General features: G+C 42.1%; 1 protein-coding gene across 1 annotated transcript; it reads right to left on the bottom strand.

Annotated features, from left to right (window-relative positions):
• Positions 1-3580: 3580 nt before the first annotated feature.
• KRCC1 (lysine rich coiled-coil 1) lies at positions 3581-23686 on the bottom strand. Its single transcript, XM_074904133.1, has 7 exons — positions 23632-23686; positions 11073-11179; positions 9318-9425; positions 9063-9228; positions 7508-7756; positions 5863-5977; positions 3581-4370 (listed from the first exon to the last, which is right to left on the bottom strand). Exons 1-7 carry the CDS (start codon positions 23684-23686, stop codon positions 3581-3583), a joined length of 1590 nt encoding a protein of 529 aa, XP_074760234.1.
• Between the last annotated feature and the right edge of the window lie 2911 nt (positions 23687-26597).

Below are 26597 nucleotides of genomic sequence, written 5' to 3'. Positions count from 1 at the left end.
AGCGGGACCAGTCCTGGAGATTGCTGGAATGTGTGGGAGAGAACTTCCTGACACAGCTGTTGAGTGAACCAACCAGAGAAGGTGCCCTGCTGGATCTCCTCTTTGTGAGCAGAGGAGGGCTGGTGGGTGATGTGGGGGTTGGAGGATGACTAGGGCACAGGGATCATGAAATAACAGAGTTCTCTATTCTTAGAGACACCAGGAGAGGGGACAGCAGAACTGACATCCTGGACTTCCAAAGGGCTGACTGCCTTGTTTGGGCACCCGCTTGACAGGATCCCTGGGGAGACGCTCCTGAAGGGTACAGGGCCCCAGGAAGGCTGGGCGCTCTTTAAGAAGGAAGTGTTAATGGCTCAGGAGCAGGCGGTCCCCAGGTGCTGTAAGAGAAGCCGGTGACAGAGAAGACCACCACGGCTAAACAGGGAGCTTTGGCTGCAACTCATGGAGAAAAGGAGAGTTTACAGCCTTTGGAAGAAGGGGCTGGCCACTGACAGTGATTACAAAGATCCTGTGAGGATATGCAGGGCAGAAATCAGGAGCTCTAAAGCCCAGCTGGAAATTAATCTGGCTTCAGCAATCAAGGACAACAAGAAATGTTTCTGTAAGTATGTGAGCAGCAAAAGACACACCAGGGAGAGCCTCCATCCCCTGCTAGACACAGGAGGAAACATGGTAACAAGTGATAAGGAGAAGACTGAGGTGCTTAATGCCTTTTTTGCCTCCAGCCTGCTCAGCCAGAAGACAGAGACTGGGAGAACGATCCCCTGCATTCAGGAGGAGACAGTCAGTGACCTGCTGCATCACACAGACACACACAAGTCCATGGGACCGGATGGGATACACCCGAGGTGCTGAAGGAGCTGGCTGGGTGCTCCCAAGCTGCTTTCCATCATTTCCCAGCAGTCCTGGCTGACTGGGGAGGTCCCGACTGATTGGAAATTGGCCAATGTGATGCCCATATATAAGAAGGGTCAGAAGGATGATCTGGGAAATCACAGGCCTGTCAGCTTGACTTCAGTGCCCAGGAAGCTGATGGAGCCGCTCATCCTGAGTCCCATCATACAGCACACGTGGGACAACCAGATGCTCAGGCCCAGTCAGCATGGGTTTATGAAAGGCAGGTCCTGCCTGACAAACCTGATCTCCTCCTATGACAGGGCAACCTGCTCATTGGATGAGGGAAAGGCTCTGGCTTCAAGGTTGTCTACCTTGACTTCAGCAAGGCCTTTGACACCATTTCCCACAGCATTCTCCTGGTGAAACTGGCTGCTCAAGGCTTGGATGGGCACACACTTTGCTGGGTAAAAAACTGTCTGGATGGCCAGGCCCAAAGAGTTGTGGTGAACGGAGTTAAATCTGGTTGGCATCTGGTCACGAGTGGTGTCCCTCAGGTCTCAGTTTGGGGCCACTCCTGTTTAACATCTTTATTGATGATCTAGACGAGGGGATCGAGTGCACCCTCAGTCAGTTTGCAGATGACACCCAGTTGGGTGGGAGTGTTGATCTGCTCGAGGGCAGGGAGGCTCTGCAGAGAGACCTGGACAGGCTGGAGCCATGGGCTGAGCCCAACTGGGGGAGTTTCACTCAGGGCAAATGCCGGGGGCTGCACTTGGGCCACAACAACCCCCAGCAGCGCTACAGGCTTGGGGAGGAGTGGCTGGAGAGCTGCCAGTCAGAGAGGGACCTGGGGGGTGATTGACAGCCGGCTGAACAGGAGCCAGCAGTGTGCCCAGGGGGCCAAGAAGGCCAATGGCATCCTGGCTTGTGTCAGCACTGGCGTGGCCAGCAGGGACAGGGAAGGGATCTGACCCCTGTACTTGGCACTGGTGAGGCCGCACCTCAGTGAGTGGGTTCAGTTTTGGGCCCCTCACCCCAAAAAGGCCATTGAATGACTCGAGCGTGGCCAGAGAAGGGCAACGGAGCTGGGGCAGGGTCTGGAGCACAGGTCTGCTGGGGAGCGGCTGGGGGAACTGGGGGGGGTTAGTCTGGAGGAGGCTGAGGGGAGACCTCATCCCCCTCTACAGCTCCCTGACAGGAGGGGGCAGAGAGGGGGGATGAGTCTTTTTTAGCAAGTAACAAGTAACAGGACAAGAGGGAATGGCCTCAAGTTGCACCAGGGAAGGTTTAGACTGGATATTAGGAAGCATTTCTTTGCAGAAGGGGTTGTTGGGCGTTGGAATGGGCTGCCCAAGGGAGGTAGTGGAGTCCCCATCCCTGGAGGGGTTTAAGAGTTGGGTTGACCCAGCGCTGAGGGATCTGGTGGAGTTGGGAACTGTCAGTGTGAGGTTAATGGTTGGACTGGATGATCTTCAAGTTCCTTTCCAACCTAGACGATTCTGTGAGTGGCAAGTGCAGCCTGAGTGATGCCCACCAAGAACACGATGGCTTTCAGACCCCACACCAAGGCTCAGAAAAAGCCTTCTTGTAACCTGAACACAGTAAAAGAGATACTAAATGGTGTCTTATAAAATTGTTTTTAAATTATCACTTTTCAGAGTTTTAACTGTATTACTCAGTCCAGTAGCCTTCAGTAAGACATCACACAGGCCTCAAATCCTCTACACAATCCCAGCTCTGCACAGTGCAGACAGACAATGCAAGTCCCCTCTCTCTCTCAGGCAGCCTGCCTGTCCCAGGCCCTGTAGACACAGACACATTTCCAGTGTCATGGCTTATTGAAGGTCTCATCTGAGAGTCCTGGGGGCAATGCAAGAGCTTGAGCCCCATCATCTGAATTTCTTGATTAATTACACATATGTAGGAAATCAGTGCTCATGCCACAGTAACGTAAATCCATATTGTGAATGACGGTCTGGCAACATGACATTTAAAATAGAAACACAAATCTGTTACTGATTTTTCAGGGTATTGTTCAGATCACAAATCTAGCTTCAATTCTAACATTCCTTCTCTATGCTGAGTGAATGAAGCAGAATGTAGCCTCATGTTAGCAATTATTTTTGCATACTGCACCTTCTCTATGTTTCCGAAATTAAACTAAAAATCAGGATGATGAGAAAAATCTACTAGACAACGCATATGTGACAACCATTTGCATGTTTAATAGGACTCATTTTCCACTCAGAACTGGGTGACAAAAAAAAAATCAAACCAAACAAAACCCAACAGCTAACAGGATCTGAAATCAAAAGCCTCTCACATTTCCCTGTTACATCTGTCAGAGAAATGGTTACAGACATGGCTGGGAACACTAGTGTTTATGTACTTTCCCAGGAAATATAACAGAAGCCTCAACAGTAGGCACCATTAATATTAGAAAGAAACCATACATTTTGGCAAAAGGCCAACAATGTTCTGTTAGATACTGACCCTTATTTGTGGTATTTTCCAGAAGAGATTACAGACTTTCAAACTCAGGTCACTGCAGTGGCTGCTGCATGCGTAAAATGACTAAAAACTGATGCCTACCTACTGCCCCAAAACTTCAGAGGACAGGCTTTTTCTCACTTTCAGTTTGGAACAAAAACTTTGCTTAAAAAAAAGAAGTCAAAGTATGGTACAAAATGGCTACGTGAGCCTACAAACAGAATCAACTGTTTAAAGCTAAGCAAAGTCTTTATCAATATCCCAAGACAGATTCATCCCAAAGTAGCTCCTCTTCTCTTTTGACATTTGTCTGTGGCTTCTTTTTACCCTTTTTTCTCTTTTTCTCAGCGGGGTTTTCATTAAGTCTTTTGTCTTTATAAGGTCTTGATTTCTTCTCACTTACCAAGCCTATCTCAAATTTAATTCGCTTTTGCTTCTCGTTTGCTTTACTAAAATCTGTATCCTCACTATTTTTTTTTCTTTTCTGCTTTGTGGCTGCTTTCTTATACTTCAGCTCTTCATTGATGCATTTTTCCTCCTCAGAATGTTTTATCTGAAATTTCTGTTCTTTTCTGTAGGAGCTGGTAGAAGCAAGCGTAAGTTTGTAGCAGTCCTTTGATTTTGCAACCAACAAGCTGAAGCTCTCATCTCTCATGGTAGCCACCTCAGATGTTTGCTCTTCTTTAACATATTCCTTGTTATAGCAACAACTAGGTATCTTCTCTAGTGCATGCTCACAAGCTGATGTCCAGCCTGGCAAGCTGTTTTCCCCAGTATTTGTAGGTGACTGGGTTTCTAGGAAAAAGCTGGAACACTGGCCTTGTTCATACTTAAAGTTTGAAGATATAACCTTACCGAGGTCACTTCTTCCTTCCATATTTTTATCTTGAAACTCCACCTCTTCTGCTTTTCCTAAATACATTCTTGGCTCTAGATCTCTAGCTTTCTGAACTTCAAGGTAATTTGTTAATTCATTTTGAAAGGAGTCATGTGTTTTCTTTGATTTCTTCTTGAGATTGGCAAGTGCTGTTTCTCTGCATAAACTGGATGGAAAGTCTTAGTTATTAATACTGAAAAATTTGCTTAGCATCTATTGAGTTAAAAAAACAGAAATCATTTTCAGAGTTAGAAAAAGAACATATTCCAAGTGTGTTGTTCTGGGTAACTACATGGACCCCATTACACATGATCATATCACTAAAGCTGAAGTTACAGGGAACAGATTCTACTCTTTGTGAAAACTGAAAATCCAGAATAACTTCATGAAGACCAAATGAGTTTCTTGTGACCTAGGTAGAATAAGATGCTTTTAAAATGACTGCATACAGTTTTAAAACTACTTTTTAAAAAGAAAATTTAAGATTCTGTCTTACTAACTAATCTCCAATTAGCTGCAGATAAGAAGCAATTACAGTATATACTGACTGTCAAATAATAAAGTTAACTAATTTCTTTATGAGATTCATTCTATTGAGCAGTTGCATACACTAATTTCAGGCAAACTGCAGAAACAGCAGAAACAAAATGGAACAGAAACAACCAACCTGGATTGCTAAAACCCCCCAAACAAGATAAATGTGCTCCCAAGGCAAAACTACCTATCAGTTTATATTCTACTCTCCCTTTCTTCAGGCTGGAAGATAAAGTGGTTAGATGACAAAGATATCCCTAGTGGAAAGGGCTGCTCTGAAGACCCATCCCTTAAATGTATCTTGTTTTGGCTTAATTCGCCAGCTTTATAGATTCATTTTGTTAAACTGCAGATAGGCCTGTAGCAGTTCCCTACACTCCTGGTTTTGGGGACTCTAATTCTGTTGACTAAACAAACATTTAAAATCATATCAGTTCTACATCAGTCTCTTGTGGTTATATTATTACCTTCACCTTCACTTAAAATAGATCTTATCAAAATGCTTAACATGTAAGCAGTTTTGATATTTAGCCTGCCTCCACAGCAATCTCTAAGAAGTACATCTTAAAACACCAGAATATCCATATTGCCATTAACACAGTCTACAAGCACTCTTCTGGGTAAAAGGGGAAGTACAAGAGCTATCATCTATCCCATAAATTATTTTATGCCAAATGTAAGATGCATGATGATGAATCCTGAAAGCAACACAATTGATGGAGACTTGGCACTTCTTAGGATTAAAGTCTTCTTTGCCTTGTCAGTAGGAACCTTCAAGTTCAGACCATTTCCTTCTAGGCTGAGCACTGAAGATGCTATACCAAAACAAGTGCTGCTATCCTAAGACAGCAAAATAAGTGGGAAAACTGTACAGGTTTCAGGACATTCACCTTGGGGGTTATCACTGAAGATGCAACTGTGGGAACTCTAAGACTGAATTTCAGTCACAAATATTATATTTAAACGAACAGTGCCCCTTTAAACCAGTGAACCAAACAACAAAAAACAAAGCAAAGCATAACACAAACCCAGTGACCCTGTCAAAGTCACTTAACAGACAACAGGGCTAATGAAGTTTGAAAGTACAAACTACAAAGGAATAGTCAAAAGACTTGTTGACTTACTTGATTCGGTGCTTATGTCCATGCACATGGGCCTGGTACATTTCTACAGATGTAAGAGTGACCTTACAGACAGAGCACATATAATAGCCAACCCCAATGGCTGAAAAGAAGGAACACGCAGGTTAGAGAGACTACAAATGAACGGCAAAACTCAAAAAGACCCCAGCCCACGCAAGAGTCCTAACACAATGTTCCCATAAACAATGTTTAAAGACAGATACAAAGTGTCCGCTACAATTTTACACTAGAATATTTATGAAGAGAGCTGCTGAGGTGTACAGTTGCAGTGTAACCACGGTTTAAACATTAACAAAGAGTATTTCTGATGACTGAAGTGATCCAAGATAATTCCAGTAAACTCTTGTCGTGTGCTGATGAGAATGAACTGTACTGAAAAATCAAATACTATTGTAAATACCTGACCAAAAGCAAGCACCAGTAGATACCAATCCAGTAAGTCCAGACTTAATTAAAGTAAGATCAGATTAAACACTACCTGCTCAAATGTTCATGCAGTCTTGGTTCAACCCTGTGAGGATGCTCAGAGAATTGTCAGTGCAGTACATTATGAATATGGTACACGAAGCCTCAGTCAAATATAAGGTAAGGTCAGATGAGGAAAACCCTTGTGTTTTCTAGGTTGTCATTTTCTTTTCTCCTACAGGCTGTGTCATCCATAGACTTAAGTATTCTGAAACCAGTGAGTAACCTTTTTCCCCATGCAAACCCAAGAGCTTTATCCCTTAGCAAAATGCAGCATTAACTCTAGCGGGTTATTGCTTTGCATCAAAACACATTACTTTGTTTAAATTATAGCATAACAGTGACTTTTGACTATCAGGTAGGATTTTGAATTCCTTACTAAAGAAAGGATCAACAGTTCTATTGCACAGGACCAGACAATGCCCCCCTCAAAACTAATGGAAATTGCACAGCGACAGGGCTTTGGCTTTGGACACAGTGCTTGAGCTAGAAACAGCCCTGACCGGAGGCTAGAGAACAATGACTGTTTAGGAAACAAATTTCTTTATATGGAAAGACTGAGATAATTATGACAACCAGTTTCATGAATAAAAGATAAAGGGAAGACATGACATCAGTTTTCAATTATTTAACGCAACAAAAAGGAAATAAATGATTCAATTGCTTCTTGTTCTGTGCAGTGAAGAAATACATTGTGGTCAGAGAGCACCAAGTTCAAAGTCAGTAGAAGGTTTTAAGATCGAGAAGGTAAAGATCAGTAAATCCTGGTAGATGTTTCTTATGAGGGTTGTGGAGTTTCCAGCACAGGCAGTTTAAGAACAAGGTGGATGAGCATCCTCAGAATGACACAGGTACAACTGATACTGGCTTAGGATTTAGGGGACTGGGCTATTTTCTATGACACTTTGAATTTGTCTGCAGAACGATGAGGACTGGATTTAGGTCTCCAAGTCACTAAGAAATATTTTCCAGCCTACAGCTGTCAGAGACAGAACTTTAGCAGCTCATAGACCAAGCAGAAAGGAAGAAATGGACTTGTTCTGTAACATAGGAGAAGACTATCATTTCCTTGCACATACCAGAGCAGTTATTTGAACAAATTGGAACAGATCACTCAAAGCTACACTCAAGAGATCACAACACTTGCTCAAGTTCTGCTTACCATTTGTGCTGGATTCTGCAGGGGGAGCTTTGTCTCCTAGCTCCTCCAATATCTTTTTCCGTGCTACATTTCTTCTGTGTTTCTTACCAACATAATGCTGCTGGGCCACAAGTGGATTATTGAAGGGAGCACAGCAGAGCTTGCAGTACTTGTCTGGATCATTTAACTTCAACCTTATGTTGGAGGATGATGAAGACTCCCCAGCTTCTGAAGGCAGCAAGGGCTTCTCAGCTGATGGGTTCTGTAAAGCTGGAGACAGGGAAGTAGAGGATAGATCTGCTGACAGCACAGCAAAGGAAAGGCTAAAACGATTCCATGGAGCAAAACAGGTGACTGCAGAACTACAGAGCCAGAAAGGAGAACAGTCTGATGGGTGGTGAACTACTTGCAAGAGACTATAAAATATCTGAGTCTTTGCAAGGATATGAATGTACAGACTGATAAGGAATACAACCCTGGGATATTCAGAAACTGCACCATTAAATACCTAAAAATCAGCTGTGTTTGATGGTGTCATGGTTTAAGCACAGACAGCATCTAAACACAGCGCAGCTACTCGCTCACTCGTCCCCACTCCCAGTGGGATGGGGTGGAAAACTGGAAAAAAGTAAAACTTATGAGTTGAGGTAGGGACAGTTCAGTAAATAAAATAGAATTTAGAAAATTCTATAATAACAATAAACAACAACAACAATTGTAATGAAAAGGAATATAATAAAACCAGAAATGAAACCCAAGAAAAGACAAGTGATTCACAACACAACTGCTCACCACCCGCTGACCAGTGCCCGAGCAGTGACCCACCCCCCGGGTTATACCCCCAGCATGACGCTCTGTGCTATGGAATAGCCCTTTGGCTAGTGCGGGTCAGCTGTCCTGGCCATGCTCCCTCCCAGCTTCTTGTGCTCTGCCAGCGAGGAGGTGCATGGGAAACTGAAAAATCCTTAATTTTGGATAAGCGCTATTGATCGACAACTAAACCATCAGTGTGTTACCAGCATTATCCTCACACTGAATCCTAGTACCTGCTGCTGGGAAGACAAGCAACTCTATCTCAGTCAAAACTAGGACAGATGGCTGGTCACTCTAAGGTCCTTATAGAGTCTGAGAAGAGAGATATACCCTGCAGAGGGTCATTCAGAGCACATACACTATGCTCCATTTTTAAATACAGTTCAGCAACTTGTACAGGACTAACACCAGTTAAGCGTTGTGCACGGACTAACTGTTTGTAAAAAATTTCTTATCATATTAATTTACCAGAGGAACACCTTGATGGACTGAAGTGACTTCTCAGAACAACAATAAATGCCCTTCATTAAAAGAAAAAGCCAGAAATATTTGCCTTTAGTTTCAGTCAATAAGGATTCCATGGCTTCCAAAGCTGCACAGGGTAGTATCTTTGTTTATTCACCTAAGGAGTTACCACAAGACAGCTCCACAACTTTAGCAATATAGAAAGGCATAAAGACATGGCAAGTGTAGGAAGATACTTTTCTGTATTTGTTTCAGAATGATAAGAAAACACATGCAAAGCAAACTATTTAGTTCCTACCAGAAACAGGCTGTGGTGCTGGCATGAGGGCTTGATCTCCTAATTGCTTCAGCTTTTTAGCGTGGATCTTTCCCAAGTAGTGATACAGAGCAACAACTGGGGAAGTAAAACACATGCCGCAGAGATTGCAGTATTTGTTTCTGTCCACTACTCTACTCCCATCCATCTGAAACCAGATAAAGGCAAGCTCAGTTACAAGCATTCACTGAAGCATACAAGGAAACGTTTTATTTAGCAATGACAAGGAATAATCACCTGAAAACTGACACAATCTGTTTTCTTCTGTTTGCCATGCTCCTGCCTCTCATTTTTCTCACCATGCATTTGGATGTAAAGACGCACTTTCTGAGCATGTTTTTTGCCCTGGGAAGAGACTAGAATTATTCCTGTTTCAATAGCAAGGATCCAAGGAGCGATATATCCAGTGACTGGGACTTCATCCGTCAAAAACTGCTTTCAACATTTGCAAATTGAATTTGTATAAAGCAGAGCCAGAAGTGGACAAACACCAGCTCATGTAACAATACTATACTTCAATCAATAATATAGTACTTAGCATTAGTCATAACATTTTGCCTCAAGCAGCCCTCAGAGTCATCTGCTCTCAACTGTGTGGGCAATCAGAAATCCTGACATGTCCCTTATAAACAGGGACACTAAAATAGGTAAGGAAAGGAATGCAGCCACACCACAGAGCAAGTCTGCTGTGCTCTTTTATCACTAAGCTTGGGGGCTTGACATCAAGGCTGTCCCATGTCCAGAAGAATGACAGGCAGCACGACTCAACTTACCTCCCTAAATAAGCAGTTTAGTCTCCCTGTACAGTCAGTGAAGAGAAATAGGTTTCACTGGAAGTTGAGTTAAAAGTATCTCCAGCTTGGAGTCAGTCTATGGAGATTTCTACACCTTTCTACTGAGGATACAACAGTCCAGGTAACTAAAATTAGATGTTAACTGATACTTCCCTCAGATGCAATTAATTCTTAGATGTTCTCTCAACCCATAACCTTCAAACTCTTGCATTTGTAACACACTTACCCACACGCCACCCTATACAGTGGTAACCTACAAAGCAAAAGTAGTAACTTGCCTTCTCTGGTCTGATGCTTTTCAGATGTCTTTTAAGGATTCTGAGAAGTAGTGCAGGATATTATAAGAATATTATCAAAGAGAAGGGGGTCCTAACATACCTGGCTAGATAATATAACTGAGGAGAAAAAAAAAAGTCAGTTATTTCCATCAATTTGATTTGTAATGGTAGAGTCAGGTAACTTTACAATTGCATCTATTATCCTCCACTGGATTTGGATCCAAGAAACTGAAGATCAGACTGAGGGTCTGAACTCTGTGAAGTTCTGACAGCATAACTTCTGCTTAAGTTAAATTGAAGTAAGTAAATACAACACCTTGCAAGGTCTGAGTCTTAATAATGTGAGTAGTAAGAAAGACTTCTGACAGCAAATGACATTTTAAACTTCAACAATTTTAAGAAGAAAGAAAAAGACATGCCTGTGCCTGTAAACCCCTCAAGATCAAGTTTCAAAACAAAGCACGCTTGCCCCTGCCTACACCAATATCCCAAGGCACACAGTTGTTCCAAGAAGTGCCTTCAGCATCATTCATACAACCTGCCTCAAGCAGAACCTAGTGCACAGAGCAGCACATGTGTATCACTGGGTGAAGCGTCAGGAGGCACAAGCTCAATCCTCTATAGCTAGCACTGCCCCGTGCCATACGTGTGTTCTGGCTCACATGGTGCATATCTGCTTCAATCCCATACACAGCATGGCCTGAACCTGCTCAGTTCCTTCCAAAACCATGCTGCAATATGCTGGTGATTGCCCTTCACCATCATTGAACCCGCAACTTCCACAACATTCAAGTCTGGTTAATGTCTAAGGCTAGCATGAGCCTTGAGAAACACACTAGAAAAAGTCTTTTATAATGGTTAAACCCCAAACAAACCAAAGTCCCAGTGCTCACTAGGAAAAATTCTCCTTTCCAGCCTACCTTATAGTGTGATGTCCTTTGAGACTCAGACTTCAGCACAGCCCCACAAACCTTACAGAAAGTGTTGGTGAAAAGGTCTTTCCTTGTTGCTTCATCTAAAATGTCATCTAAACGGAAAGAACAAAAGTCAAAAATCAGCCAGTACTTAGGACAAGATATACCTGCATGTCTCTGCTTACACAAAACATAAACCACTTCAATATTCATGTGCAGCACAGGATGAAGGAACTAATGTTCACCCACTGAATCACAATGTGCCTCGCTGGCTTCAAAGCAACGCTGTAAAGCCACCTAAACCTTCCTACTTACAGAAGTACTGCTCTCTTGGACTTATAAAGTATTACTATAAGAGTACCCAGCCTTTAAAAACAAAGATAGAGACTCTTCATTGGGTTTTCAGTCCTCTTCAAATAGGCCAGTGTCAGAAATACTTGACTAAAGGCCTAGAAAGGATTTTAACCGGACTAGATCACACAGTTAAATATGTGAATACTCCTTAAACAAGAAATTTAAATAAAGTCTGGGAGTAGCTCAGTACATGAGAAGGGCCAGGTCTCAGATGCTTAGGAAGGTTGTATCTATGTCTCCTGTAACAATTTAACTGTTTTAGTTATATGGGGAAAAACTGCTCCAGTGGCTTGTTTTGATTTTCTTTGCCTTTTCTCAGTTAACTCATGGCCTGTATACCCTTTAACTCATACTAAAATTGGCCCAGGCTTGAAGCTGTTTCTGAATAATTGTATGTGCAGGCACATTTGATTTGGGGGAAAATGCTCTAGTAAGCACTTGAAGTAGTATCAACATCACATCAGTTAAGAAAATTAAACATACTCTTCAGAAGAGCATAGCTGTGCTAGTAAAAACCTCACAAAGATAAAGCTACATCACTACCCATGTTCCTTCTCCTCTTAATTCACTTGGGAAACTGGTTTAACTCATATTGCTTGAAACACTTCATACCTCTCAGGCTATGCTTTCAAGGAGCAAATTTACCCATGCTGCTGTACCACTAAAACTTTCTCTTTGCTGACAAACTGTAAGACTACTTGTTTCTTTTTCATCCCCAGTGGGTCATACTAATTTCAATTAAGCTAGAATTTCACTTTTTAGCATGCTCTGCTCTTAAAAATAAGCCAAAGTTAACCAAGTTTACAGCAAAATTAAAGGAAGCCACATAATCGACAGTTCAAGTAAAGCATGCTCTTCAAATGAAGCTGAGGTTAAAGGGAAAATATTGGGGAAAGTATTGTGATGTCTTAACTGAGCTTACTCCCACTAAGCTTACCCAAGGGGCCATCCTGGAAGCCATATGTGGAGCAGTTGGCTCTGTGCTCTGCACGAAGCCTGGAGAGATTGTGGGCAAGGAAAGCATTGCTCCCTGTGGCCTCAAGGCTCAGTGCCAGAAGGCATGTAGAAACCTCTAAAGGCAATCAGCTTTTACTATTATTTCTAAAGATTGTTCTCTTTGTCCCCTGTCAGAGGAAAGCAAAGACCAAGGGAACATGAAAAAAACCAACTTTGTATTGTGTTCTGTAACTCTAAATAATGGTGCTAAGCTGTGGGATGATCACAACTGATTAAGGAAGGATTAGAGTCTACCCAGTCCCCCGCATTTGCCCTGGACAACACGCCTGTCATCTTTGCACAGGTAAAAAGCCACTTAAAAACCAGAGCATGAATTTCACTACAAGCTGTATGACATGTACTTCAACTGAGCCAGTAACACCGCAAGGCGCCATGGAAGCCTGAAACAAGGAACGCCAGACTGCTTTGCCAAGCCAGCGTTAACATGTGCAACCAGCTGGAAAATCTATCAGCAGCTCCACGGGCACTGACAAAACCTGAGGAGTGGCAGATGCAGAGATCTCTCTCAGACACGGTGAACCCCACTTCACTTTCCCAAGGCAGCACTCCTGAACTGCTTAATATACAAATCTTAATAAAACTGGCTCTGATGAGGCTTTTGGCTGAGATTGCAACAACTGGCTATCAAAATGCAGCTGTCTGGTATGGTTTACCATCAGTCCCCAATATAAGAATTCATTTTCTAATTAAAAACTCTATTTCCATGAGGTACAATGGCCAGGTGATTAGCCCTTTAGAGCTTTTCTATTTTGTAGTATGAGTCATCCAGAAATGTTCAATATTTTAGTTATTGATTCACATAGCTTAGCCCCTTCAAGCAGAGGAGTGAAAGATGGGTATGATAACTTGAGTTGATCCACACAAGAAAATCCAGTGACTTAGTTCTGGGAGTTAGATGAAAGTCCATCTTGCACCTGAAACGCACGACTTGCCAATGTTTGTAGCAGAAAAAGCCACTTACAGAGGAAAATTGCACCAGTTTACTCAAGTGTACTGAGCTGTAAAAACAGCTACCTGCAGAAAAATAAATGGAACAATATTCTCTATTTAGAAAAACAACAAAAGGCAAATCACAATGCAACTAGGCATAACTCTATGAAATGTTATTACCATGGGCAGTATATACTCTATTTCAATTTGCATAACTTCTCACTGGAAAATATATCTTCGTTTCAAAGACAGACTTCTTTCTATTAGTTACAGACAGTAGTCTATGCATATTTCCCTTGACTTTGCAGTGAACTGTCCAGCCTTCTTAGCAGACAAGAACCAGCCAAAAAACCCTAAAAGCATTATATTGTGAAAAATTAAAAACATAATGTGAAATTAAAAATGTGGTTTTGTTCGCCTTTTTTCTTGGCCAACCACTGCAATGAAAAGATTGGATTATAGGCACCAGAAGTCTGGTTGTCCAAGTAGCTTCTACTGTGCCTCCTGGAGCTGTCCTGAACCCTGTTGTCTCCTTGTGCTCAATGGCATTTTACAGTAACAGATGAATTGCACTAAAATATATTCTAGGGATGGTTCTAAATATTGTTCTTCATTGTTGTAAGAGCTATTTTCATTCTTCAATATTGTGAAAAGGTTGACAGGACTTAAGATTCTTTGTAAATTTATCATATCTTGGTTCTCTTTTCTCTATGTAACGTTGTCTTTTCTATTTCACATTAAGTCTTTTCATTTTTCATTTAACACTGTTGTCCCTCTGGTTTTGCCCCAATCTTTTCTCAAGATAAGGTTATCTGAGTCAGCAGTGATGAATACAGAGCTACAATAACCTCAGTGAAGTCTCCTACATCAGTCTAACCCTTATAGAGTTGTTAAGCCCAAGAATTGGTTTCCACCAAGAGAGAAATATCTACAAAAATAAAGACACAGAGTTCACAACATTTGCCTTGATTTTAGAACCTTAAAGGTTTGATCAACTCATTTGTCCTCCATGGTCACAAGATTAACACATATCACATGAAACAGGTAGGGTTTCCAAACAGTAACTCAGCTGGGGAACACAGACCAGCTGCTTTAATGCAGCTCTTGGCATTCACCTGCTGTTACATTAGCCACTAGCATGGGAGTTCAGCTGCAGTTTTGTTAGTGTGATGCAGCCAACCACACCATAACCTCACCTGCTTTCCTTAAGCCAAACAAGGGCAGAACATACTGATCCACAAAAAGGATACAGCAGCTGCTACTGAAGTTGGGTAAGAAGCACAGCTACCCAGCACTTCTGAAAACACAGAGCAGCCACTTTTAAAAACCCTGATCTGATAACTCAAACCACATGAAAACCTGTATATATAAACACAGCCTTTTTATTTTCTGTATAGTTAGCGGATTTTTAGGCAGATATATATGCCTTGCATAACATATTTCTACATGGTCTTCTAACAAACTGCATGGAGACAAGTTCGGGAATAAACACCAGGCAGTGGGTTGTAAATGGTCTTCAGCTGGATCTGGACAACTGCAGGCTCCTTCTCAGTGATAAACACGCACATCAGCAGCCCTCTTCCCTAAATGACACGTCTCTGCTCGAGTCGGGAAAAGGGTCACAGACAAGTCTGCCCTTTCTTCTTTTAACTATGTGTCAAGACCATTTGCCATGCACAGAAGTGACAGAGCACGGGGAGATCTATGCCACCACTGCCTGTGTGCAAACAGTCCTATATATATTAAATTGAACTTGAGGTCTCCAGCTTTCAGATTCACAAGACATCCTTCCCACCAGCAAAACTTTTTTTTTTTTTAAAATAGCTTATCATACCATTTGCAATCATGCCATCAGAAACTTTTCAGAGAAGCAATCAAAAGCAGTAGCCTTGCAGAACTGCCATACTGACTTTGTCACCTTTGTGCCTCCAAAGATGTTCAGATATTGGTATCGTGAATTTGGAGCAACTGTTTGGATCAGCTTTTTGTCACTAAGAAACGGTTCACCACAAAACAGACCAACTACTGTTTGACATAAAAGGCCTGCTCCTTAATAAAAGGGTACAGATAAAAATGTTTTAGAAATAAGACATGAGATTTATATCTTTTATTTAAAAAAAAAATCAGTGTTCATGCTGCATGATGAAGTCAACCAGTAACTTTCAGTGTAACTTTTCCCTTATTTTTAGTCTATTCCACACACCCCCCCACCCACCCCCCAATTTATATTTGTCAACAGCCCATACTTTGGAGAAAAATATAAGTCTCTGGACTATCTGCACTGGAGTCCTTTAATCCAGCGCACACCTCCTATTTACTAATGACCCAGTGACAATATTTTCTCATGTGATTCTTAATAGGTCTTATGTGTTTGTCCTTGTCACAATCTTCCCAGCTACATTATGAAATCTATGGTACTTAGTACTGCCACAGACATCATGTGAGATCTCATGTTTTGTGAAGTCCACTGACGTCCTCAGGAAAGACATACTATAGCAACAGTAAATATTAAGAGAACTCCACAGATCTAAAAGGTTGCACAAAGTGAAGTAACACACATAAAGGAATTTCTGGCAATCAAAAGATTCAAACTTTGTTGGTGCTTATAGATGTTATCATCAGGTAAGGCTGTCATTAAAAGACACAGGGTCTCATATGGTAGATTAAATTGATTAGCTTTGGGGCTTCAGTGGTCTCGAGGGTGCCCTATTCACATGAAGATACATGACCACACAGGGCTGAAAACAAGAGTGCAGCTCTTGATTTGGAAGTGTCTAGAAGCACCAAGAAGGATTAGAGCTCATTTCCAATGGGTGTAGTACAAAGATTAAAAAAAAACAGAGCTTTTGCTCCAATCTAAGGTGGCTGACCACAGCAAAAGGATGCACACAACCAGGAAGGAGCCAGGATGGCAATGGACAATTACAGAAACATGAGGCTGCACAAATTAACCATGTGTATTTATAGATTTCTTATTTCAAGCAGACATAATTATCAGCTCACCAACATACCACCTGCCTCACCTGGACTATTTGTTTTGCCCAGTTATCTTTCCTAAACTCTTAAGAAATACTTCTTCTCAGAGGGAACTAGGCTGAGAAATGTACCTGTCAAAGCTGGCTGATTAGATAGAATGAGAAACGAGCATTCAGGTACCACTCAGGCATAAAGGGAAAATCCAGCCAAGAAACTAGGTAACATCTTCCTGTTTCATCACGGCTCACTTGCATGCCCAGAAAGAAATTGTGAAAGGTAGTCTCGGCTTCCACGAATGTACAACTTGTAAGCTGTCCTTAAAGAAAGCAGATACTCACATACACACACAGAGAAAACATTATTGTTGTTGGACTGTCAAGAACAAAGAAAGCAGACCTGGAAGACAACTGCTACCTTGAGTGATAATCCATGTTAGAATTAGCAGAGTCTCAAAGGGAAAACTAGAAAAACAGGTGAAGTTTTAAATTTTCTTTTCAAATAAAGGAATAAAATGTTTTCAATTCTTTTGACTACTAATTCTTAGCAGTTACTATAGTATTTCTTATGATTACTTCAGCTCTTATTACAATTCAAGATTGCAATTCCAGATACACTACAGAGGCTATGGAGCTCTAAGAGAGAAGGCAGAGAGAGGTAGAAAAAGGTGAGAGGATGAGGCTGGAAAGGCCTCTGCATGGAGAAATGGCACAAGGTGGGTTCATTTAAGATGCTCAAGACAGGTTATATTTCCACACTATGAAAAAGTTTGAGAAACCTACTTGAAATCAGACAGCAGCATCGCTTCCAACTGTCTGCTGTGTCAAACGCTCTTGATGCCAGAGACAGACTGGAAAGCTGCCTTCCTATACAGGCCACAGAATTAATAAGTGATCACCAACTGCAATATCACGCAACCTCGCCCTAAACAATGCTTTGGCTCTCCCTGCCCATTTAGTCATTGTCTTCTTCACTGCTACAGCCAAAGGGAGCCCCTTACTGGTGCTAAATTCAGAATGATCTGGGTGTTAAATATCTCATCTCATGCATGTCTCAGGAGAAAGGGATGCACCAGCTTTGGTCATGTTTCAGCTAAATGCTAAGACTGTTTGCTATCCCACTACTAATTCCCCAGCCACCCAAATCGCTGTTTTAGTAGTGTGGATTTATAAACATATGATTATAGATACTTCTGGATGCCTATGCTAAAATGGCATTGCAGGACTGCAATAAAAACAGTTCACTCAAGACCTAAGGAACAGATCAAGTGAACATCAAATCTGCAGCTACCTATGGAAAGAGGGACTTAACTGTTAATGTAATTCAGCTGCCCCCAAGAGTGACTAAAAGGAAAAAACCACAACTGTTCAGCACGAGGGTCTGACTGGGAGACCCTGGGTCCATGCTCAGCTTTGCTGCCTACTTGTTAAACTTGGTCCACACCCCCAAACCTACGTTCTCAGGTTGGTATGCTTGTATTTATGCATTTAAGCTTGAAAACTCTGCTTTTCATTTCTGTGCACCTCTGTGGTGCACAGAACACCAAGAGTACCATGGGAGAAATTAAGTCACCTACTGCAAAGGGATGAGTTAAAAGTAATTCCTGTGAATGTAACTGTTTCTCACTTTGATGAGCCCTTTCAATATTACCCTAAACAACAAAATGAGCATAAACAGCATCACTTTAAGTTACTGTTTTCAGTGAGGGTACGAACAGTCTTAGCTTAAATTCCTTGGTTTTCTTAGAGAACAAGTGTTTCAAAATAAGTACTTTTGTAAGTGATGCCAGCTGCCAACACCTTGCTATTTAAACATAAAATAAGTAGAAAGTATCAGAGAAGGACACAACTCCTTCCCACCTAAGATGTATTTTACATGTTAACTTTTTGAAAAACACTCAGTGAGCTAACACCTCTGCTGTAACTTCTCACTGTGGTGGCTGCTCCACACTTACATAGGAGAGGGAATCGTTCCTCTTTTTAACGGTGCCATCACCTCAAGAGTGCAACTCCCATCAGATCTGTGCCCAAGTTAATAACACCAGCAATTAGTGTATTTTCAGATGTTTGCAAAGACTGCAGAAGCAAGCCATAGGGTGAAATGATCATGTCTTCCACTCTTCTTTGAAGAAATACTGACAGTATATTTGCTTCATTACTGTTCCCTCTAAGTCAGTGCTCCATCTAAGTCACACTTGGCATTCTCCTGCATAATTTTATTTTTTAATGATGCTACCTTTTAAGCTTGAGATTGAGATGCAACCTAATAATCTGATTCAAATCTGATGTTTTAATGAGTTGGTCTCACTCTCACAAGTCCTCCATCATAAAGACAAGACACGAATCACTGAAGATTTATTAAATACTGAAAGCCACTCAAACTTTACAAAGACTGGTGCAAGAAAAGCTTCCTACACATCCACTTTCATAAAAATTATGTCTCATTCTTATCTCCATGCAACTTCTAAAATATCTGAGTAAATAGAGAAATCTGTTATTAAAGCAGAAGTAGACCATAACAATAAACCCAGCATACTTTTTATTGGTATGATTTTCTGACTGGCATCTTCTAAGAGTGTTCAGAAGACACAGAAGCTAAATACTTTGTATGAAGTAAAACTAAGTGCAGTGTGGCATAACAGAGAGTAACACAGGAAGGTAGAGAACATCAAGCATCACCTGAATATCCACCATACCCAACAGACTTCCATTCTTCCTTATTCAGTTAGCATTTATAACAGTAATTTTCCAGAGTATGTTTTATACATTTTTTTTTAATGTAGAGAATAAACCCAGCCTAAATCAATAGACAATGAAAGACATTCTTAAAACAGGATCAACTTGATTACGTTAATGTTCAAACACTGAAATATGAGCACTGAGAAGGCAATGGGAACTGCAGGTGCTCAGCACCTCTCAACAAGAAAACTGAAGCAATTCAAATATTTTGATTTTTAAAAAATACATATAACAGAGGTGGATTTTGGAAATCTGGAAACAAACATGTTGCCTAATAATTACAGATGAGACAGTGTCTGCAATGAAAGGTAACAATTTGCTTACTGTTTCTGAGTTACGATCTACATCCAGCACTTAAAATTATTTTTTTTTTCCATGTTCTTCAGTGGAACAGCAATTCAATTAAGGCATTAAAACACTGATGTAAGAAGGCTCAGGGACATTTTAACATTATTATACTTGTATATTTTACTACTTGAGAGAAGTTCAAGGATGTTTTTTTAACTTTAAACCTTTGCTATCTGTTTTCTTACTTTTACTGGGTTAATTATAGAGGAATTTTTGTGGCATGCCATGTAGAAAAGGCAGGGAGAAAAAAAAGTCTACCCTTGGGGCAGTATAAATGTGGTAGGAAAAATACTAACATTAATTAAAATATCAGAAACCAGGTAATTTTAAAATGCCTGTTCAGCCCAGGATTTTCTACCACTTGATTAAAAAGGACATGCTCCCAGCTTTACTCTATTATTAATTTTTCTTTCCCAATTCTTGAGGGTAGAGAAGATAGAAAGCAGAATTATGGAGTAAAGAAAAAGTCTAGGCTAGACAAATCCCTTAAGGCAAAGGTATAAATTTTCAAGTTCAAGGTAGTAAACCCACAAAATGACATAGCCAAATTCCACCCTCAAATGCCAACAGCAAACATAGTATTTTAATGAAAAATAGATGGATATACGTGAATCAAGCTCAACAACTCCAAGTCCTCAAGAGCAAATATTGACCCACATATTTTCTCATTTTAAAAGCCCTTTCTCATTGCTGTCTCCAAGGCTCATCCACACAAGCAATGGGGTTAGCACATCTTACCAGGCTACCACCTGTCAGCCTCACAGTAACTGAGCATGCATGCTGAAGCCTGTCCCTGCTGCAAAGTACAACAGGTTAATTTACATCACGTGCACTACATTAATTTTACTTTACTCTGCAAGCAAGAAAGGCAGGACCTGCACGCAGTCAGTTCTCAGCTGACTGGCTGCAATTTCACATGATGTGCAAACTCTATTGCTTGAAATCAGGCAGTCACACTCCTACTCTGTAACAGGATGAAAGATGAACAAAAGCTTGAACGCTTAAGGGTATCAACTGTCCGAAACTGCAGGCAAACAGCATCACTGAAATCCAGTCAGTTTTGGCTGTGGTACAGCAGGCAAGCATGGTGACTGTACAGTGGGAGGCAGAAAGCAATTTAGAAATAAACTCAAGTACCCACAGATAACCACATTAGAAATGGCAGGTAAAGGCAACAAACTTTAAAACCCTTATCAAATATATGGAACTGTGGTATTTCAGCACTGTATTCCTACACAAGGAAGGGAGGATGAACCAGACAGATTTTGATTTCTGCAGTTAGGTGAAAGACGTTTCCCCAAGGAAACAAGCCTGTAGTAGCTGAGACAAAATTTAGTACCAGTTTAGTCACTGAATATCCTTTTTAATGATTTCTTTAGTTTTGCTTTGTTTTCAAAGCTCAGGTGATACTAAAAAAATGAAATACTAAAGTGGACTCTGTTGTTTGGAAACCAATGCTGTTAATGCCAGTGCTGCATGTTTCCAAAGACTAGTTTCATCACACAAACTATACGATTTTTCCTTACAGAATGCTGTAAGTTAACTTACAATCATTTATATGCATCTTTGAATGCTACGTTATGGCACATTTGACGAAGATACATGGCTAATTCTGCACACACACACACATTGGTGCACAACCATGCTACCAAAACAGGGGTTAAACCTAGCCTTGCCCAAACCTCAAATACACAAGCTAAGCCAAAACAGTGCTGAAAGCCTTGATGGCCAGATGGATCTGCGATCTTCCCTGACACAACAAAAGCAGTTTGCAGTTGATGTGAAACACAAGGCTTCCCCTTTTGCCCAGCGTGAACACGTAACAAGACACTCTGCCTTCTCTCAGTGCTTTGAACTCAGTCAGGACACAGAAAATATTTTAAACCATTAAGTACAATATATCAATCACTACTAATAAAATTAAGGTGTCCACTTCTTGAAACACAGTTACGTGATTCTCTTAATTTTTCTCCCTGTTGGCCTGAGTCCTTGTTTCCGCTTCTGTCCCTGCTAACACCACACTGATCTCTGCTCCCTGCATCCCATCACACCCAGGAGAGCTGGGGCAGACAAATCAGCTATTCTGCTTTTACCAGAAAAAAAGTTGCAATTTTCTTTTAAAGTGTTGAATCATTTTTACTGCAATAATTTGCTCAGGATTTCAGAAAACACATCTTCAATTTTTTTACATTTGTGAGCATAGTTTAATCCAGCTGTACTTTAAACACACCGTCAAAACGTGACTAGGGTGTAACAGAAGGCTGATCAAGCTTATGCTGGATGGTTGGTTCCTTCTGAATGAGAATGTAATGAATTGGACTTCTTAAACACTGCAGGATAAACTGCTAGTTGCCTTGCCAGGCATTAAGTTACTTCCTTAGGATAACAGACCCTTTTCCCTTTCCACTCTGTTTTGGTTTAATCTTCCTCATATCTTAAGAGCACTATAAGAAATACACCTCCCAGTCCTCACTTGGTATACTCTGAGGCAGGTTAAGACAAGTTACTTACCCTTCTGATATATAAATGCTCCCCAACGACTATACAATAGTAGCTTGTGCAATGTTATTTGTCAGCCTACTCCCAGTGCTATTTAAGACGGGTTGGGTGAGAGACATATAACTAGTGAATTGGGACCTTTTATTCCTCTCCAGTAAGTGAATATGTGTAGAACAGAAACAAAGGGAGAACAGAAAAGGAAGGAGAGGGGGAAATTAGTCGTTTATAACAGAAGTGCTATATACTGAGTCTTGAAAAAGGATGCATGGTTATAACCACAAATTAATTACACTCTTACAGGTACCAAGGCTTTTTATCTTGTTGTTACTGAGTCAAAGGAAACCCCTTAGCTAAAACAAACAAAAAGCTCCAAGAGGTGTGAACGTGCATGTGGAAAAATTACCCAGAACTGTTGCCACAGGAAGTTTCCAGAACCAAAAGTCACTGCTAATTTTGTATTCAAGAAAAGGGAGACCCTCCCTCCTCGACAGGCTATCAACCAGAGATTACCTTACTATCCAGTTCCACAGCTGTTCGGTGCAGGTATGAACTGACACGCATAACCAGCAATCCTTGCTGTGTCTGGCTCATGACAAAACCTGGAGCAGCTGTGCACTAAACATAAGTGTGTGAGCTACCTCTAAACACTAAGAATTTAAGAAACACAACCTTTAGATCCTTAAAATCCCTTGAAATTCCCATGAGGTCCAAGTACTTCTGAAGTTAAAGGCTTTGTTGCTAATGCACCAAAGCACATTTTGGAGTTCAGGAACGTGATCAGTTCAACAAACATGTGTGAAAAATGGAACTTAAACCTAACATAGCAAGACTGCATTCCTAACTTTCCCCAAGTATATTTCTTTGAAGAGCATACATACTTGTGTTGCTTTTTTCCTCCAGAAAGCTGGCTGCTTAAAATAGCTGCAAGCTTTTTAAACAGAGTGATTAATTCCACTCCAGTTATTTCTGTTCAAGAGCACTACTAAATTTAACTGACAATGGGGAAATCTGCTGTTAATGGATGTTTCACATATTTAAAAAAACCTCCATGCTTATACATGGTTAAGTATGTGGGTTTTTCTTTTTAAACTTGATTTTCATTATACAACTGAGTGGTCAATGTTTATAAACCACTGACCAAAGCCATTCAACATGCAAGTATTTTATACCAGTTTTTAATGGCTTGGAAGCCCAACACTTGTTTTTTGGGTGCTATTTGCTAGATTTCAAGAGAGATCACCCGGTGAGGAGAGGACATGGAAAGTCTCCATCACTTCTCAGCCACACACTTCAGACGAAATTCCAGGGTTCTACATCAACAGGTCTGGTACATAAAACTAACCTGTTTATCATCTTACTGTCCCAGAAGCATAAGATTAATTTAGGAAACTAGAACAAGACATCTGCACTGAAAAATTAAACAGAAAACTACCTTTTACAAGCTGCACATCAGTTTGATCTTATTACAGATAGCCCACCTGCTCCTTCCACACGCAAAACACAGACAAGCCTCTCGTTGCAGTTCGCTCCTCATTAATTTCTGCCTTTGTCATCAAACCCCTACTGTTTTTCTATCGTGGCATCATAAGAACACACTTTATTTCACAGAGGGAACAGCACTACCACACTCTCCCAGGCCCCTGTGGCCACCTCCTGCCTCACGACCCGAGGGGCCCGGGTGGCTCTGCAGGCGGGACCTCACTCACCTTCGCGGCGGGGAGCGGCGAGCAGAGGCCGCAGGGCAACCGCCCCACCCGCCATGAGCCCAGCACCGCCAGCAGGCAGCCACCGCTCTTAAAGGACACGGAGCCGCCAGTGGGGCCGGGCCGCGCTGGGCTGGGCTGGGCTGGGCTGGGCTGGGCTGGGCTGGGCCGGGCCGGGCCGCCTTGGCGGGGCCTTTAGGGCTGGGCCATTTTAACAAGCCCCAGCCGCCGCCTCTCCCCTAACGAGCTCCTCCCGAGGGCCGGCTGCCCCCCTCCACCCTCACCACCCCCTCGGGGCGACTTTAATCCAGCCGGGAGGTGACGGGGCCCCCGCCCGGCTGGTCCCGCCGGCCCCCAGCCCGCCCTCACTGCCTGCCCTGGGCCCGGCTGGGCCGCGGCCTCCCCCAGCGGCCCACGGCCCTCCGAGCTGACTAGGGACTACTAGTAACTGCCTACTGACTACCAATAGCTACTAGTAACTGCCCCATAACTGCCCAATAACTATTAGTAACTACAGTATCAGCATAGTATCTGCCTCACAACTAGTAACCACCTCAGAATTGCCTCAGTAGTACCTAATAACTGCCCCATAACTACTAGTAAGAGCCTAGTAACTGCCTAATAACTGCTCAATAACGACTAGTAAGATTCTAGTAATATTGTAATAGCTGCCTGGTAACTACTAGTAATACCTTAGCGGCTCACTAGTAACTAGTAGTAACTGCCTGAACTCTGCCTAACAGCTACTAGTAGCTGCAGGCCTCTTCCCTTGCCTTGGGTGGCTCCCCTCTGCCCCCAGCACCCTCAACACCCCCAAAATTTCCCAAATTGCTGCCAAACCAGCAGCCGGCCCTCCCCTCCATCACCCCATCAATCCATCCCTCGTCAGGGGCCAATCCCCCTCAGCCCCCAGAGGAAAATGTGCAGTCCCAATTCCCCCAAAATGTTTCCTGTCACTCCAAAAAGGGGTTTCACTGGGCTGCACAGCCCACCCTCACCCTGAGGTGATTACATTTAACGTTTAAAGCTGAATTATAATGACAGGATGAGTCTGAGGAGCACCTGCCTAGGACAGGATTTTTCACCCTCTTTTTTTCTTTTTTTTCTCTTTAATTCATAACTTGTCAGTACACTGCAGCGATTAAATTTGATAAAACTGTACTTCGGATTAATTTTTGGAGGGCAGTAGAGGGTGCTGTTTGTTCTCCTGTTAGGAGGACAGGGCCACTTGCCACTCCAGCCCAATATCCAGACAGATCCAAAGCACAGAATAACCCACTGCTGAAGGGTTGGCCTTGCTCAGTCCTCCAGAAGTGGTGTGCTTCTCCATCTGGCTTTGAAATTCAGTGTGTTTCAGAGAGGTTGAAGGTATGGTCACTGCTCCAAATAGGTATTTAAGCAAGAATCGCTGTATCCAGCCTCTCCTGGTCCTCTTCAACTTTCTCAGTGTTTTCTCTTCAGATTGACAGTTTTACCACGGTATTTTTGCACACAGCTGGGTCTGAAACCATGGTCTGGTGGTACTGGGGGTGTGATGTGCAGTTGGATGGCTGATCAAACTATATGACTCGGCTGAGCACACACCACTGTGGCATTCACTGGGCTGAAAGGGGAGAAATGAGACTTTTGTTACGTTCTGTCTCAGCCAAAATGTGGTGTTTCTTGTGATCTGAAGGTGTGATGGGTGCATTGTACTGGGTACGCGACAGATGACTGCCCGTGCAGAGACCAGGTCTTTTGTAACTCTGCCCTGGAATGACTTTGATCCATTGGTTTTAGACGGTTACTTTGAAAAGATACATTCTTTGTTATATTGTTTGTAATTCTGTTCTATTTTATTCTATATTCTGTGTTATCTGGGAATCAGAAACAGTATTTAATGTGATTAATGACTGGATTCAATATAGCCGCACTCCAACTTGTGGTTTTTGGGGAAAAAAAAAAATCAGCACCCAATTACTCCTGGCAAATACATGTATCTAAAAGGTGCTTACACCCAGTGGAATTAAACATGGGTAACAGATGAGACCAGAGCATCCTGACATCACATATCACAGAAGTAGAGCTTTGCAATGAAAATCGTAATTGCTTGTGTGGTCTAATTGCCTGTAGTGACTTTTCTGTGCTGCACGGCATAAATGGTGGGAGGTTTTGCTGATGGATCTGTGATGGTTCTGGCCCTCCTCAGGATGAGTGGAAGAGTCTGGTTGTTTGGAGAAGATTGCTCATAATCACACAGACAGCCAGATTACCCTGAATTATGGCGTTGTCGTTTGATATTGTTTGTTCTCGGCACATGTGGGCAAACTATAACACGGGATATTTGTGCTGAAGTGTGATACCATACTTCATTCACAGGGAAGGAAAGTTGCCAGAAGCTTTTAGCAGAAGATGCTGAGCAGTTCTGTGACTGTCTTCAGAGCATGATACTTCCCACTGCCTTGGCAAGGTAAAGCATTTTTTTCACAGTCATGAGATGCACAGGAATTACCCTCTTTATTTCTCTGCACCTCACTTCCCCTGTTGATCAGACAGGTTTTTCTGTGCAGCATGGATGTGTGGGAAGAGGTTTGCAAACACTGATATCTGTGCTGTGCTTAGAAATCCAGGAGGAAATAGCATCAGGTTTCCTAAGGGTAGAAGGGTGAGATTAGCAGGAACCAGTCCCATGAAGTGCTATTAAATGACAAAAAAAAAATGCTGAATGACAATCGGGGCTGGGTTCAGTTTCCACAATCAGGTTCACTTTTATACACGGAGGCCTTGTGTCTCCCTGATCTTGTACTGGCTGCTGGGGGCAGAGAGCAAAGCCAGGGCCTGGCTTCTCATGGGTTTGGTTTCTCTGGTGGATCCTCCTTTTCCACTCAGGTGGCTCAAATTCCCCCATCTCTTCCATAGCTGAGCATTGGAGGTGGGGAGAGCTCTCAAATGCAGTGCCATTTCATAGAGGTTTGTGCATTCAAAATTGT

Source organism: Athene noctua, chromosome 4 (assembly GCF_965140245.1).
Source record: "Athene noctua chromosome 4, bAthNoc1.hap1.1, whole genome shotgun sequence".
Lineage (NCBI taxonomy): Eukaryota > Metazoa > Chordata > Aves > Strigiformes > Strigidae > Athene > Athene noctua.
Note: the sequence above shows the minus strand (reverse complement) of the source record. Positions and strands in the feature narration are given on the sequence as shown.

Bases quoted from the DNA above. Each gene is read 5' to 3' on its own strand.
- KRCC1 (XM_074904133.1), bottom strand. From the start codon at position 23,686: ATGGCGGGTGGGGCGGTTGCCCTGCGGCCTCTGCTCGCCGCTCCCCGC. The intron at 9,229-9,317 runs GTGATTATTCCT...ATCTGGTTTCAG, and splicing joins CAGATTGTGTCAGTTTTCAG to ATGGATGGGAGTAGAGTAGT. The intron at 5,978-7,507 runs GTAAGCAGAACT...TCTAACCTGCGT, and splicing joins TGCAGAATCCAGCACAAATG to GTTCCTTCTTTTCAGCCATT.